This window comes from Penicillium arizonense (assembly GCF_001773325.1).
Source record: "Penicillium arizonense strain CBS 141311 chromosome Unknown PENARI_contig001, whole genome shotgun sequence".
NCBI lineage: Eukaryota > Fungi > Ascomycota > Eurotiomycetes > Eurotiales > Aspergillaceae > Penicillium > Penicillium arizonense.
Genome location: NW_019173278.1, coordinates 620,929 through 635,555, shown reverse-complemented (window position 1 = coordinate 635,555; position 14,627 = coordinate 620,929). Strand labels below are relative to the sequence as shown.

Sequence of the window (14,627 nt, the reverse complement as noted above, 5' to 3'; positions counted from 1 at the left end):
AGAATCATGTCGCTGTTGATGAATGAGTTGATGTCGGGATATCCAAAACAGTTTGTATGCTTCCCATCGCCCAGCTTCTCCTCACACAGCTTCACAGACGCATGTTTCGTTTGGCAATGTAAAGTTGCGCTAGAATATGGGCTAGACCTTATGCAAGTTCAATTCAGCTTCATCGGCATCAGGATCTAGAATCGTTTGCACCGAACGATGTCAAAAAAGGGATTGGTCCGCGTATTGTTAGTGACATTGTTTACCGATCAACGAATACAGGCTGACCAGATATAGGCGACCTCGATTTGTTCATATTCGACTGGAAATATAATCAGCTATGTTCCGGGATGACAGCTGCGTGGTCGCAGACTAGGATGTTATCTCGTTCATTATATGAATGATATCTCCGACTGTTCTAGGCTCACTTAGGAGTCACATTACAAGAAATCTTCTAGACAAGGCCTACTGATCTACCAAACGAGACAAGGTCACGAATATATGTTGTTATCTTGATTTTCTGCTATATTAAAGGGCAATGTTTAAAGCACCCCCTCTTGTTGATATTCGGACCCCCTCTCCACCTGTCTAAGCCTAATTGGAGAAGGCTTAGTATGTGTATTTCATAGTGTATTGTATTTCATAGTGTATTTCATAGTGCATTTCCTTAGTAAAAATGAACAAAAGGGCGTAGAGGAAGACAATAGGCCTCGTAGCGTGTGTGAAGACTTGCACCGAGGTCAATACACGTATACTAACTAGGCCCAAAAGACCACTATGTCAGCCGTCAGGCTGACATGCCTAGGACCGATACATATACTACTTAGTACGCACAATTGTACGCGTGCGCACCCTAAACGCCACGCCGTGACAGTTGAATCTTATCTTCTATAAAAAGCACTCACTAAAGCAAAAACGTTTAGAAAGAAAGACGATAGAGACTTACTCTTCCGTTTACGATAGGGGTCTAAAAGCGGTCTAAAAAACGGTCTGTCCAATAGTGTTAAAACATTTGCTGTGTCACTGTACTAAAAAAAGACATCGTGAAATACACATACTACGCCTTCCCTAATTAGGCTTAGACAGGTGGAGAGGGGGTCCAAATATCAACAAGAGGGGGTCCTTTTGACATTGCCGCCCTATGTAAATTGTATATTGCCTCCGGATTCCCTTCAGAAAATGCATTGATGAACATACTTAATCACTAAGACCGCTACATTGACCCTCAGCACCATCCAAATACGATAACCTGTCTGAGAACAAGAGGGCTACGCTCTCAAACCATCCTGAGATAATAAGCTTACAGCAAATGCGCGATACCCCCCCTCGTTACGGGACTGCCCTAAAATTTTGATCCGCAGGGTCTGGCCCAGAATTCCATTGAGAACTCACCTTGACCTTTGAAAGATGATTCCTCAAAAGGTCGAGCTGTGTGGCTAGGTATAGCACAGGCATTTGATGAAGGCAACATATAACCCTACCTTCAGGCTTAAACCTTAAGGAGCTTGAGCATCACCGTTATAGCAGCGTCTCCCGTATCAACGGAATCTGGTACGCATTCAACACAGTATGATTCCTCCAATCACTCCAATCATGGTTCAACAATGCCCACCAGTCATCATGATCCACGATACCCTCACGGACGTAGTACGAGCCACCCAAGTTCCATTCAAAATGTCCAATCGGTCCCTCGATTCGACTCGCGTTCAAGACGCGATTGTCACCAGTGAGGAAATCCTTCAGACATGAGGCGTAAACGCCTTGATAATCAGAACTGTTTTGTGCGAAACCAAATTCGGTCAGTACGACTGGAGCGATGTTGCGTGAGGTTGTTTGAGGAGTCACATCAAGAGCGTTGAACCCCCGCTGGTAGAGTTCGTATTGGAAGAAAGTACAGTTTGCGATTGAGTTGTCGTAGCTGTGGAGCTCAAAACCAATTTTGTCTGCGTAGTGGAAGTCGCTCAGATTGAATACTCTCTTATCTTCTGGAGGCCTGAGGGGTTCGCCAGCTGTAATGGGGTTGAGCTCATGGCCGTAGTTGAGACCTGATATGAATACCAGTGCGTCTGGGGCGGCGGCATTAACGATGTTCGCTGCGTCGATCATCTCATCGTACCATAGTGACCAGCCGTAAGTGTCATTTGCAGGGCCGTTGACTTGGCGAAGCTCATTGCGGAGTGAGAGGGCGGTCCTAGCTGGCCACTTTGCCGTGTACTTAGCCATGTACGCCAGACTACGCTTCCATTTTGCGACATCGAAGTATGTGTCACCAAACCAGCCATTTCCGTCATCAGGGCTGCAGCACCATATAGCCTTGGAAACGTGGTTGTTGAAAACCAAGTGTAGTTTTTGTTTATGGAGCTCGGCTGCGACAGCATCCCAGACCTCGAGTCTGGTGGTATTCTCAGTGAAATTGGGATTGTGGTCGAGAATTTGACAGATAATGCTTGGAGCCAGCTCCGGCCCAAGTGCCTTAACCATCGTATCCTTGATGCTGACGTCGCCGCCATTGTCTAGGATGTCATCGACCATCTCTGTTGCCCAGCCCATACGAACGGAGTTGAAGTCGAGAGATTTGATCTTGGCCACGATGTCGGCGATAGAGGAGTACTGCAGGCCTTCAGGGATCATAGTCTGGCCCTCGCCGGGCCAGTTGATCCCGACGTACGTGAATGGCAATCCAGTGGCGTCGATAATATTCTTGCCCTCCGTATGAAATGGGCCATGAGGCCATGAGATGCATTGGGTTGCGCCAGCCAGAAGGGCGAATATTATTGAGAGGGAGAACATGATGAGAAGACAATCGACACTCAGACGTCCACCGTCTTGAGTAACGCTATGGACTGTGGACAGTATCTATATGTTTATTTATATGTTGATGTATATGTTTATCCCTTGTATACATCTGCCGTTCCCTGACAAGGTAAGCACTACTTACCGAGCTTCCTGGTCATTCCCCAACTACAATTAGCCCAACTATCCATACCCCTCATTTACACGAGTAATCAAGCGGCACTAACTTCCCAATGTGGTTTCTGTGTTAAAGAGGTAGTGTCTCCCCGCTTTCCCGCTCTCTCCGCGCATCTGTTGCAGGTTATCTTATTCCGCTCCCACGTCCGTTGGTTCGCCCCCGCCAGTCAATCTATGAGATCCTCAAAAGCGGACTGTTGAGATGACTGCCTGGCAGGACACCCCCCTTGTCTAGCTTGCAGAATCCCTTGCTGACCGATGCTAGTGACAAATGCCGCCGATTGCACCGGAAATGTCTGTCGTCCCCATTACTCTTTGTCGACGGTTCTCGCACTGACAGCATCTAGGTGATTTGGCGCAGCCGCGATGCGGCCTGTGCGAGAGAACTGGGGTAGACTGCCTCAAATCAATGAAAATATTGCGCTTCAAGCAGGTTGTTCAGCACGTCGAGGTTGCTAGTCCGAAACCGCAAAGAATCTCGGGAGAGAGTATTTCATCATCTCGGCCAGACCATGGAGTCGATCTATTGACATATGCCATTGCTACTAGTCCGATATCGATATGTCCATGAAACAGACCGCACTGTTCAGGCGCACCACAGCCGCCGGCAGCCCTCCCAAGATGATTGGCCCTCCCCATCCCCATCGGGGCCGAGTACCCCGTCGCCATCGGATGATACTACGCTGGAAACAAGCAGATCTCCGAGAGTCATTCAGCCGGTCCCTGCAATCGCTGAGTCGTCGGCGACATTCCATACCTCTCCAAGCTCGGCCCTGCTACCCCTGGAAACGGCACCTAATTTACCTCTAGAAACGCCTTGCAGTCCTCCCACTCGCCGCTGGTCGTTCAAAGATGCCACTGAGGTTTTGCTCTTCCAGCACTTCACGCGATGCCTCTCCTCATTTGTGAGCATGTTGCAAGTGACCGAGACCGTGAGCCAGCCAATCACTGATTTTACGTTAGTTCGACCTCTGCGATCCGGACCGCCATTTCGCCATCCAAATCCCAGTCCGAGCCCGGCTCTACCCCCCACTGATGGATGCAATTTTGGCCCTCTCCGCCCGCCACATGAGCCTTGTTGGCAATGAAGTGGACTCTATCCTAGCGAGTCATTACTACCAACGTTGTCTGAGCATTCTTATACCCGAACTCGACAGTGTCCACCATGACCGCGTGGACGACCTTCTCGCAGCAACGATAATCCTCAGACTGCACGAAGAACTCGACGGCCCATTTTCAGGGTCAGAAACAACATACCGCCACAGCATAGGCACGCGCGCTCTACTCCAAACCCAAGCTTCACAAGTCTCGTCCGTCTCTGGCCTTCGCCGTGCCGCCTTTTGGGCGGGATTGCGGCAGGAGATCTATGCGTCGATTAAGCGGCATCGCCCGCCTGCTATTAGAGCCTCTGCTGAGATGCTGGCACATCTTGGGCCTTTGGCAATGGATAGTGCGTGGGCGGAGAGTGCGGTTAGTCATTGTTTGGATGTTTTGGATTTCTGCTTCGGGGATGAAAGTATGAATGCGGATCTTTATGATACTTTATGTGAGAGAATTATGCGATGGGAAGTTGAGCGGCCCGCGTCGTATGACCCGCTTTGTTTTGATGTTCGGAGAGATCCTAACGACGAGACGAATTCATCTTGGGATGTAAGGTATCATGGGGACTGGCACGGTACGTAGACTGACTCTGGGGTTTGGCGCATGTTGTCCGCGAATGTGCCATCTCATTGTTTCATCTAGACTGACTAGGACTCCGCTAGCGAGTGCGTGGGCATATATCTCACTTGCGGGTATTCTCTTGGTCATCCAAAATCCCCGCCAACCTCGTGTCGGACTGAATCGGGTCTCGGCATGGAAGAATGTGCTTGTATGTTCATTTATTCGTCCTCACTCTCTCTTGTCATTTTGGGATTTTGAACGCCACTGCAAGGAATTCATGCCTCGAGCTAACCTACGATGTGATCTTCAGAAAGAGGTCCACTCAAAAATCAAACTCCTTTGTTCGATTGCTCAATGTAGACCTGAAACTCCGGGACCCTCACTGGTGGCCTGCATGGCTGTATGGCTTGCGGGTGACATGGTTGAGGATCCGCGCGAGAGGAAAAGAGTGCTGGAGCTGTTGGCGACAACGGAGGCGGTACATGGCTGGCCGACGCAGGATATTTGCACGGAGCTTGTGGGCCTTTGGGAGGGATAGTATACAGTATAGGAGAATTGTTTTATTTATGGCTGGTACAGGGTGGAAAGCAGAGACAGTATGTCGTATGTTGTTTCGTAGCTGGGCGTGTTGTGATTGTTTCCGGGAAATCGGACCCGAGATTTGGCATCAACTTCAATGTAGCTCTCCCGACATTATTTCTTTGGAGCTCGAGCCTCACTCTGGCGGTGACGAGATACCAGAGTTGCATCGGATATAGCAGCGGTTGGGATGCCCAGGACTGGGAGCGGAGTTTCTTTACCTGTTTGGGATAAAATGGAAGGGTAGCGGGTACCTGCAGTGACAGTTATACCGTCCATGCACCCAGTCTAGAGTTGGAGCAATGTGGAAATACTATATAGTATATGGAACCAACCCCTCCGAGGTCCAAAGAACCACCTACTTATCAAGCCGATCAAAGGCGACGTTACGAAAGTGCACTTTTGTCTTCAACAGCATTTCCAATTTCGTCCAAAGCATAAGACGACATTGTGGCTACTGTTCCCCTGCCCTGACCCTATCTACTACTTCATCAAAATGGTCTCCGCGACAATCTCAGAATCCGAAATCGCTCTCCGCGAAAAACAATTCTTCGTGAATGATGGCATCCTCCCGCCCGAATCAATCGGTCTTCTCACGCCAACAACCCTCGACACCCCCGTCTCGGAAATGCAGCGCCGCTACAAAGAAGACGGCTACCTTCTCGTCAAAAACGTCCTCCCGCGCGAAGATGTCCTCCGGGTCCGCCAGAAATACTTCGAAAAGCTTGCACCCACAGGATGCCTTGCACCCAACACAAAGCCAGTCGAGGGAATATTCGACATGACCCAGAACCGCTTCAACTTCCCCGGCGTGGGCGCTGGCCCACCCGATATGACGGGTTCAGACCCCGAAGTCGCAAAGCAGTTTAATGATCTCGCGCTTGAGGCGCATTATGAAGATTGGTATAAGGAGGATCTATGCCATCATCCGGCCATTCACGAGTTTGTTGCCAAGTTGATGGGGTGGGGAGAGAATACTTTGAGTATTCGTCGCACGTTGCTGAGGAACAATATGCCGCAGAATACGGCGATTGGTGTGCACTATGATCAGATCTTTCTGAGGCATGGCGAGGATACATTTGTCACTGCTTGGGTCCCTATTGGGGATATCAGTATTGAGGGTGGTGGGTTGATTTATCTGGAGACGGGGCATGATATTGGTGAGCAGACGGAGAGGGAGTTCATGGAGCGTGCGAAGGCTGCGGGGATGACAGACCAGGAGATGAAGGATGCGTATAATGCGAATATGATGTCGGGTGGGTTGTTGGATGTTGGACCGCTCCGGTATGCGAAGAAGCATGGGAGGAGGTGGCTTCTCACGCCGTATGAGGCCGGGGATGTGGTGTTTCATAATCCTTATGCGGTGAGTAGAATTGTGTCCGGTGTGAGTATGGAGTAAAGTGAGGTTTATATTGATTTCCCGGCAGATTCATGCTTCGTGCATCAACCATGACCCGAAGAATGTTATCCGCCTAGGAACGGATCTGCGCTACGTAGACTCCAGCCGGCCTTGGGATACTGTGAGTTCACATACCAAAAGAGGTTCCAGACCAGTCACTAATTCATCTACAGCGATGGTCAAATATTCTCAAGCCTGGCGATGGACTCTGAGGGACTATCTGAAAGGAAGTCCCTGACCAAATAACGCTAGGTCCGACCCAAACGTCTTATGGAGATTGTTGCGGCCGGAGGTTCGAGGTCTGTTGTTTTTGCAGGCGTGCAAATATTTCTCCTCGATGTCCTTGTTTCCTCTGGCTTGCAGAATGCTTGCTGATATCTGTCCCTTTCTTCCTATTCTTCTCATGCTTCTCACAGATATCTAATCGTAGGATTTCACGTGGGAGAAAGGGTTTTGATTTCTAAAGTTTCTTCTTCAAATTTGGCCGACTATAAGAGGTTTGCTGTTTCCTTCTCCAGAGAATGCCAGAGTGTTTTTGCCTTTCCCTTGTTTCTATGTGCCTGTGCGTAGCTGCTGGCCTGATCTGGCCGCGTTTCTTCAGCCCATTAGCTTTATTTTCTGTTTGCCTGGTGTATCACTTGGTAGTTATTGGAATGATAGTATCATTATAATATATCATTGGAGTAGACGGAACCTTATGAATGCGACTGAGTCTACGGAGCCAAATGAAAGTGTACGATGGGCTGACAGGCTATGCATTCCTCTACTAGCACGATGAGACAAAAGAGACATGGAGTATATCACGTTGTTATCTCTGCATTTAAAACAGAACCAATACAAACTGAGCAACGACAACCAAGTACCACAACATTCATGACACAGCGCGAGAGGCGATATTGCGAAATCTACCTATGCCGTCTCTGTAGTATTCGCATGGACAGTATTGAACACTGTCTCGGTGTTGCGCTTCTCGAGACTCTTCTTGACCGGGTCCTTCGCCTCCTGGAATCAAATAGTCAGTAAAGGCACGCCCTCATATCGAATATGAAAACAAAATCACTTACAAAAACCTCATTCATCTCCTCCAAAGTCCTGTCCTTCGTCTCGGCAAAGAAGAAGTAAATAAAAACACCCTCGAAAATATCCCAAAAGACGAAAAACAAGTAAAAATAGTAACCGATGTCTGCAAATGCTGGGCCAGAGGAATACCCAATCACGACACTACTAGCCGCAGAGGCAAGATTGGCCACTGCTGTCCCTTTCGCGCGAGTTGTGGTTGTAAGAGTCTCAACGATATACATCGTCTGCAAGGGGGTCCAGCCAAAGGAAAAGATCGCACCGAAGATAAAGACGAAGACGATCGTGCCATTTGCCGCGTGGGGATTTCCTTCAATTGCGGCTTTGGACGTCCCGGCAATAACAGCGAAGCAGACAGAGCAGCAAGCAATTGAGACAAGCAAGAGAGGTCTGCGGCCAATTTTATCGCAATACTGGGCACCAATAATAGCTGCTATAAAGCAGATCACAGGGTTCAATCCATTAATCAACAACTGTGTTTCTTCAGATGTTATCCCCGCATTCGCGATCATCACAGGGAGGTAGTACCCTGTGACTGAATTACCGCTCAGCTGCCCGAAACAAGCCATACCAAGCACGCAGATAAGCCGACGACGTGCGGAGTGGGTGCTGATGAGTTCTTTGTAATCCCACCATTTCTTGTCCGAGGCGTCTTGGCGGATGGTTTGTTGCATTTCGACCATTTGCAGGAGCACGACTGGATGTGTCTCTGAGCCTTCGCCGTGATATCGAGTCAGAACTGCCCGAGCTTGCTCGATTTTGCCGTTTGCGATTAGCCACCGCGGGGATTCCGGGATGAACCAGATGCCGGTTGCAACAATTACAGAGGAGAGGAGTTGGCACCAGATGGGGATTCGGAATGCGTAGGGGTTGTCCCACTTTGCGCAGCCGTAGATTGTCCAGCTTGCTATAATGGAGCCGAGCCACCTTCACAACGTTAGTTATTCGATGTTGGATAGATCAAGTAGTCACTCACCACATGCAGTTATACAACCCCGTGTGGATTCCGCGAAACTTGGGATGAGACATCTCGCTCACATAGCATGGCGCACTGACGGAACAAAAACACACTCCGAACCCGAGGATAAAGCGGCCCCCAATGAACATCTGAACATTATGTGCGGGTGCCTGAATGCATGTCCCGAGTATAATCAGGAGAGCACCAGCAAGCATACCCACGCGTCGGCCAAAATAGTCGTTAACTGGGCCTGTAAAAGGAATCGCGGCCACAGAGCCAATGTTGTAGACTGCCATGATGAATCCGACTTGCGATCCTGTGGTTCCTCTGTCATGAAGTCAGACACTGTCGTGAATTACGAAGGAAGATATGTACTTGCGTGTGAAACGCATTTTGATAAGATTCCATGGCATTAAGCCCGCCCATCAAGGAGCCATCAAACCCGTTGAGACACCCACAGAAGTAGGAGATAAGCAGGCATCCATACAGCCGGAACATGCTCTTGGTCCAGGGGCTGCACCGAATCTCGGCCGCCTGCTCAGCGACATGGAGCAGTTCCTCGGTGCCACCGACTTCTTCGAGGTGGAATGCATTGAGAGTAGTCTTGGCCCCTTGAGAATCTTTACTTTCCTCATGATTAGACTTGAGTGAAGTCATGTTGTAAGATATTGAGTAAAAAATCGAAATGATGGGAAGTTGACTGAACAATGGTTGACGATCGACGGGAGCATAGCTCTATATAAGAAGTTTTGAATGCAGGGACGGTGCCATGCAAAGTCCAGGAAGCTGGGGAGTTCTTGGCCAATATTTTTTCTTCTCAATTCATGCGGGGTCCCCGTGGGGTATTCACGATCTGATCGAGACGTCGGGGGTATCGGGACCGAGCTATCTTCACTCTTCTGGGTTATACCTCGGGCGGAGGCTGGAGGCGGACGAATATTTCCTAATGCAGGGAGACCCCACTCTGGCTGCGCCATGCTCGGCTCTATCCTCCTTTGGGTATTTGGCGACTGGCATGGCATAACAGTTTGCTACTCACGGTTACTTCTTCAAATACTCTATTTCTTGCGAATGATCAAAATCAGGCCGTCAGTATTCGGATTGCTCCAGTCTGAATCCCCAAACCTCTCTAAGTGTAGTGGAAAATTCTTTAGAAAATTCGATATCTCGTATATATAACATCCCGGCTTAAAAGTCCCTACGGAACCCCTACACGGTTTCTATAGCAGGCAAAGGCTCGATTCGGCCTCTTTTCCCTTTAGCAGCCTAGATAAGGAAGTCTTTCTAGGTCTTAAGGTCGGGAGGTTTTTTTGGCTTCGGGATGCAGCTTAAGGAATCTAGAAGATGGTTAATCTGTGGAATTCTATAGAGAACTACACACTAACTTGTTAAAGATTCTTAGGGTACGCTTATAGTCGCTCTCTATACGCGGCAGGACTGCCCGTCTGATTTCGGAGTTATCGAACTCGCTTAGGTCTACCATGTTATAGGTGTAAGCTAGCAGTTGGTCTTTTTTCGACATAATTGCCTTCGACTTGAAGCAAGAGGGAAACAGTGGAGGGATGGGAGTGAAGTGGAAAAGGGTGAGGGCAACTGCCGGCAACTGCCTGAAAGGCAAGGACATGGTGTCTACTCACGGCATCGCGAAATCTTTCCCTTGATCAAAATTTACAAAGGCACAGATATCTCCTGTACGGATAGTCAGCCTTTGTGACAGATTATGAGAAATAACATCGTATCCCACCGTATTTCTCATGCCATTTCCGATTCTGGATGTGGAGATCTCCCCTCCAAGCATAAAAAGCGGCATACCAATTGGTTTATAGCTGCTAAGCGAGGGCCTGGGTAATTCGCCAAAGGGTGAAAGAATAAACGATAAATGAGGAGTGTAATGCCCTGAAACACAAGGGTACTTTTCTCGAGTTAGGCTTTGATAAGCTTACCCACAAAAGCGAGGCAGAAGCCACCGCCAGAATCAATTTAGACATTGTGGTGTTGCAGTTCGCAGGGTTCGGGTGGAAAACGACGGGTTCAATTGAAGGTATAACAGCCAGTAACTTCTAATAATGGGGGACATTTCGTGTCATCATGAGGCGACCGTGAAATATCCTCCGTTCTTCTCATTGCGCAACTTTATCTCATTCTTTATTTACCCATAATCCAATCACCTATGAGATTATGATCGAGTGGGCCCGATCGTCGGGCTGGGACCTTGGATCTCAGATGCGCCCGAAGTCCGAACTGTTCCAATGGCGCAGGAAATACCTTATTAGGAAGGCATGTTAGCAATGCGACACAATGATCAGCGACTGCTAATTAGATAGTTGGACCCGTGGATCTAAATGGCTAAAAGATTCCACGGGTTTAACATATACTAGGGATGAGACGGGTCAGATCGTGCGAATACAAAACCCTTGCATCCAGTCTGAGTTTGTGTTCTTTCTGTTCTATACGTAATTCAGTGGAACTATCTTGTAGATCGTCCATAGTTCGTACCTTCGAGTGGATAAATATGGGTCTACCACTCCGATTCACCCCTGAAACCGCCAATCATCATTCCGGTTGCAGCATTCTCAGATCATGCATGAGAAATCTTAGCACGAATTATGGAAATGATCGGGATTCCCTCGAGATAGTGAAAAACACCGGGTCCACAGAAGCAAGGGTGATCTTTTAGAGTGATCTGTCGCCCCTTATGGGCTTCCGCGATTCAACTTTCCTTCGAGCCGGCCAGGTAAGCAAGCCTCTATCACAGTCATGACTGTCGCCTCTGTCGAGAAAAATGTTCCCAAGGGAATTCCGACCTGGCGCAAAATCTTCGACCAAGGTAGTGTTTCTCAATACATCATTGATCAACACTACGATGGCGCCGGCACCGAGGAGGATCCATACCAAGTATCCTGGGTGGAGGAAGACCCCTGTGATCCTATGTTGTTTTCTGCAGTGACCAAATGGCTTATCATGGTTCTGGTAGGCATCGAGACACTGGCGGTGGCCTTGGTATCGTCTGCCTACTCGGGTGGCATTGTAGAAATACTCGTGGACTTTCAAGTCAGCGAGGAAATCGCTCTCCTGGGTATTTCGCTCTTCGTTATCGGATTCGCCGTCGGTCCCTTGTTCTGGGCGCCCTTAAGTGAAATTTACGGGCGTCGATATATGATGATCGCGAGTGCTGTGGGCCTAACAGCCTTCACTGCTGGAAGCGCTGGATCACAGAACATCTGGACACTGATCATTCTACGATTCTTCGCTGCGTGTCTCGGTTCCGCGCCATTCGCCGTGTCGGGTGGTGTTATTGCCGACACATTCCCTGCCATCAGTCGCGGTCTTGCTAGCGGATTGTACTGCGCTGCCCCGTTCCTCGGACCGACATTGGGTCCCATCGTCGGTGGCTTCTTGTCGGAAAATGCTGGTTGGCGATGGGTGGAGGGACTCCTTGCTGCCTTTTCTGGATTGTTCGCGATTATCACCGTCCTTACCTTGCCGGAGACCTATGCCCCGGTGTTATTGAGCAAGCGTGCCGCACGTCTCTCCTCAATCACCGGGCAAGTGTACCGCAGCAAAATCGAGATTGACAAGGGAAAGACGCATCTGGGAGCAGTTTTGAAAACTGCTCTCTCTCGGCCCTGGGTACTCCTATTCCGTGAGCCCATCGTCCTTCTTTTATCGATCTATCTCTCGATCATTTACGGCATGTAAGTATCATAATTACTCCATAATCACCCCGTCAGGCCCAGTCAAAAACTTACGTTATGGTTTTACAGTCTGTATCTATTTTTTGCAGCCATACCTATTGTCTATCAAACAGAGCGTGGTTGGAGTGAAGGGAAGAGCGGCCTCGCCTTCATGGGCATTTTGGTTGGTATCCTATTCTCCGTTGTCGCGACGTTCCCAATGTACTTCCGATACAAGAAGAAGGTCCTTTCGACGACCGGCCGAGTTGCTCCCGAAGCCCGACTCCCCGAGGCCTTTATTGGCGCTATAGCGCTAGTCGTTGGGTTGTTCTGGTTTGCCTGGACCAACTCACCTTCGATCCACTGGATGGCTTCGATCACAGCCGGAGTTCCCTTTGGTTTTGGAATGGTCATGGTATTCCTTCCCGTTTTAAACTACTTGATCGATGCCTACACAATCTACGCTGCGTCAGTCTTGGCCGCCAACGCCGCTTTGCGCTCAATATTTGGTGCCGCGTTTCCCCTGTTCACCACTCCCATGTACAAGAACCTGGGCATCCACTGGGCTTCATCGATTCCTGCTTTCCTGGCGCTTGCTTGTGTGCCCTTGCCGTTCTTGTTCTATAAGTACGGCGCGGCCATTCGAAGCCGGTGTCACTATGCCGCAGAGTCCGATGCCCTAATGGAAAAGTTGTTTGGGAGGCCAGCGCCACCGAAACTGGAAGAAACGCGTGAAGAGCGTCTCAATACCAAGGAATAATGGTTTGATATATTGCATCCACATAGACTAATAGACCATCTTGCCTCATTGGGCGGAAACGAACAGAATCTAACAACAATTTCTTTGATTTTCCTTTCGGTTTTTCTCCATTCTTTCCGACGTTGACATTGCTGCGGCTACATGGAGTAGTGCGGCTGATGGGATTGAGAAGTAATGTAGGTGGGAGGTGGTAACTTATGGTTTAATGCAATAAGTCAAATTTGAGGTATTTCGTAATTCTCGATGGGCAGTATATATATGTAGCTCTTGCCCTCTGCGTTTTCAGTTACGGGAAGCAGAGGAGACTCAGCATACAAAGTTATCATCTACTTTGACATCGCTTTTCAAGTTTCGGAATCGCTCGACTTCATCAACAGTCCCTCTGCCATCAAAGTTCATTATGCCTACCTATCCAAAGAATGTTCTTGTCAACCTCGGCGTCATTGGCGGAAGTGACGGCGGCACGGTAGAATTTCTTGCTCAAACTGGCGGCCTAGTGGAATGAGTCGGTGTTTGGGCATCTGGTAAAGATATCATTGGTGTCTCTGTCAAATTTTCCAATGACGAGAACATAAACAAAATGGGCACCGGGAAATGGGGCGACTATTCCGAGTTCATATTTGAAGATGCCTCCGAAACTGTGAAATCACTGAGCCTCTGGGGAAACGGCAAGGGTACAAACCTCGGCCGAATCAAATTCACCACCTCGAAGGGACGTACATTTGACTGCGGTGGCCACGGTGGGAAGACCGAGTATCCAATGGACGTTGTATCTGGTCTCTGGGTCGGCATCAGAGGAAATTGTGGAGCCACAGTCGACAACATGAGTGTGTTCTTCCTCACAAGAGTTGACTCCATGAAGATCAAAGACGTCAAATTCAAGAACGACTCAACCGGTACTAGCCAAGGCATCAAACCCAAAGTTCTCAAGTCAACTCAATTTCCATGGCATGGAAAGCCTTATGACTACAAATTCGAGCGGCCTAGACTCGAAACGGAATCTCACACTGTGACGGAGACCAAATCCCACTCAACAGCCCTTGCATTGGGATTAACAGAAGAGTAGAAAGGCGAAGTGAATCTCCTCTTCGCAAAAACCGATCTCACCATAACGGCGAGCGAACAAATGACGTTCACCTGGACAACAGAGATCGGTGGAATACAGAAAGACAGGACAATACTGAAAGTTATGGTTTTCAGATCAACGACCGGGACGAGAACCAGGGTGGTCAGCAATATAGCGAAGAGCAGGCTCTCGGAGAGGATGAAAGCACCTATGCTCTACTTGAGCAAGGAAACCGTCGGAGAGGCTACAATACTTATCGTGACGAAAAGGAGGCCACCGTATATGTTGACGAAGAGTCCAGCTACAGGGATAATTATCAACAGCAGAAAAATGCCTGGAGAGGAAACCGCGACGAAACCGTGTTCTGAGTCCGGTTTGGACGAGGTGATGCCATTTATTTCAGACTGAAGACTGTCGTTAATACTCCGTCTTAATGGTTCATATTTCTTCCTCTATTTGTCTTCGTGGCTTTACTGGCTTTTCTATTTTCTTTT

The 14,627-nt window shown here is 48.8% G+C and overlaps 6 protein-coding genes across 6 annotated transcripts, besides 2 other annotated features; 4 read left to right on the top strand and 2 right to left on the bottom strand.

The window, feature by feature from the left end:
* Positions 1 to 1,506: 1,506 nt before the first annotated feature.
* PENARI_c001G05093 (cellulase family protein) lies at positions 1,507 to 2,778 on the bottom strand (the record flags this gene model as incomplete). Its single annotated transcript, XM_022626517.1, has 1 exon — positions 1,507 to 2,778. The coding sequence occupies one exon, from the start codon at positions 2,776 to 2,778 to the stop codon at positions 1,507 to 1,509; it is 1,272 nt and encodes a 423-aa protein (XP_022493262.1).
* A 713-nt stretch (positions 2,779 to 3,491) lies between these two features.
* Positions 3,492 to 4,480, top strand: PENARI_c001G04343 (uncharacterized protein; the record flags this gene model as incomplete). Its single annotated transcript, XM_022626458.1, has 3 exons — positions 3,492 to 3,863; positions 3,922 to 4,423; positions 4,476 to 4,480. The coding sequence occupies 3 exons, from the start codon at positions 3,492 to 3,494 to the stop codon at positions 4,478 to 4,480; spliced, it is 879 nt and encodes a 292-aa protein (XP_022493872.1).
* A 1,215-nt stretch (positions 4,481 to 5,695) lies between these two features.
* PENARI_c001G11569 (phytanoyl-CoA dioxygenase family protein) lies at positions 5,696 to 6,810 on the top strand (the record flags this gene model as incomplete). Its single annotated transcript, XM_022627037.1, has 3 exons — positions 5,696 to 6,562; positions 6,627 to 6,719; positions 6,772 to 6,810. 3 exons carry the CDS (start codon positions 5,696 to 5,698, stop codon positions 6,808 to 6,810), a joined length of 999 nt encoding a protein of 332 aa, XP_022493291.1.
* A 697-nt stretch (positions 6,811 to 7,507) lies between these two features.
* Positions 7,508 to 9,290, bottom strand: PENARI_c001G06623 (uncharacterized protein; the record flags this gene model as incomplete). Its single annotated transcript, XM_022626658.1, has 4 exons — positions 7,508 to 7,600; positions 7,663 to 8,602; positions 8,855 to 8,960; positions 8,993 to 9,290. The coding sequence occupies 4 exons, from the start codon at positions 9,288 to 9,290 to the stop codon at positions 7,508 to 7,510; spliced, it is 1,437 nt and encodes a 478-aa protein (XP_022493210.1).
* A 1,011-nt stretch (positions 9,291 to 10,301) lies between these two features.
* Positions 10,302 to 10,322: a sequence feature (Short protein (PENARI_c001G01038, OGE58503.1) was converted to a misc_feature.).
* A 254-nt stretch (positions 10,323 to 10,576) lies between these two features.
* Positions 10,577 to 10,621: a sequence feature (Short protein (PENARI_c001G01038, OGE58503.1) was converted to a misc_feature.).
* A 769-nt stretch (positions 10,622 to 11,390) lies between these two features.
* On the top strand, positions 11,391 to 13,067 carry PENARI_c001G02269 (MFS transporter; the record flags this gene model as incomplete). Its single annotated transcript, XM_022626292.1, has 2 exons — positions 11,391 to 12,328; positions 12,398 to 13,067. The coding sequence occupies 2 exons, from the start codon at positions 11,391 to 11,393 to the stop codon at positions 13,065 to 13,067; spliced, it is 1,608 nt and encodes a 535-aa protein (XP_022493336.1).
* A 580-nt stretch (positions 13,068 to 13,647) lies between these two features.
* On the top strand, positions 13,648 to 14,501 carry PENARI_c001G09519 (uncharacterized protein; the record flags this gene model as incomplete). The annotated part of the gene is made up of 2 exons (XM_022626880.1): positions 13,648 to 14,076; positions 14,268 to 14,501. 2 exons carry the CDS (start codon positions 13,648 to 13,650, stop codon positions 14,499 to 14,501), a joined length of 663 nt encoding a protein of 220 aa, XP_022493690.1.
* Between the last annotated feature and the right edge of the window lie 126 nt (positions 14,502 to 14,627).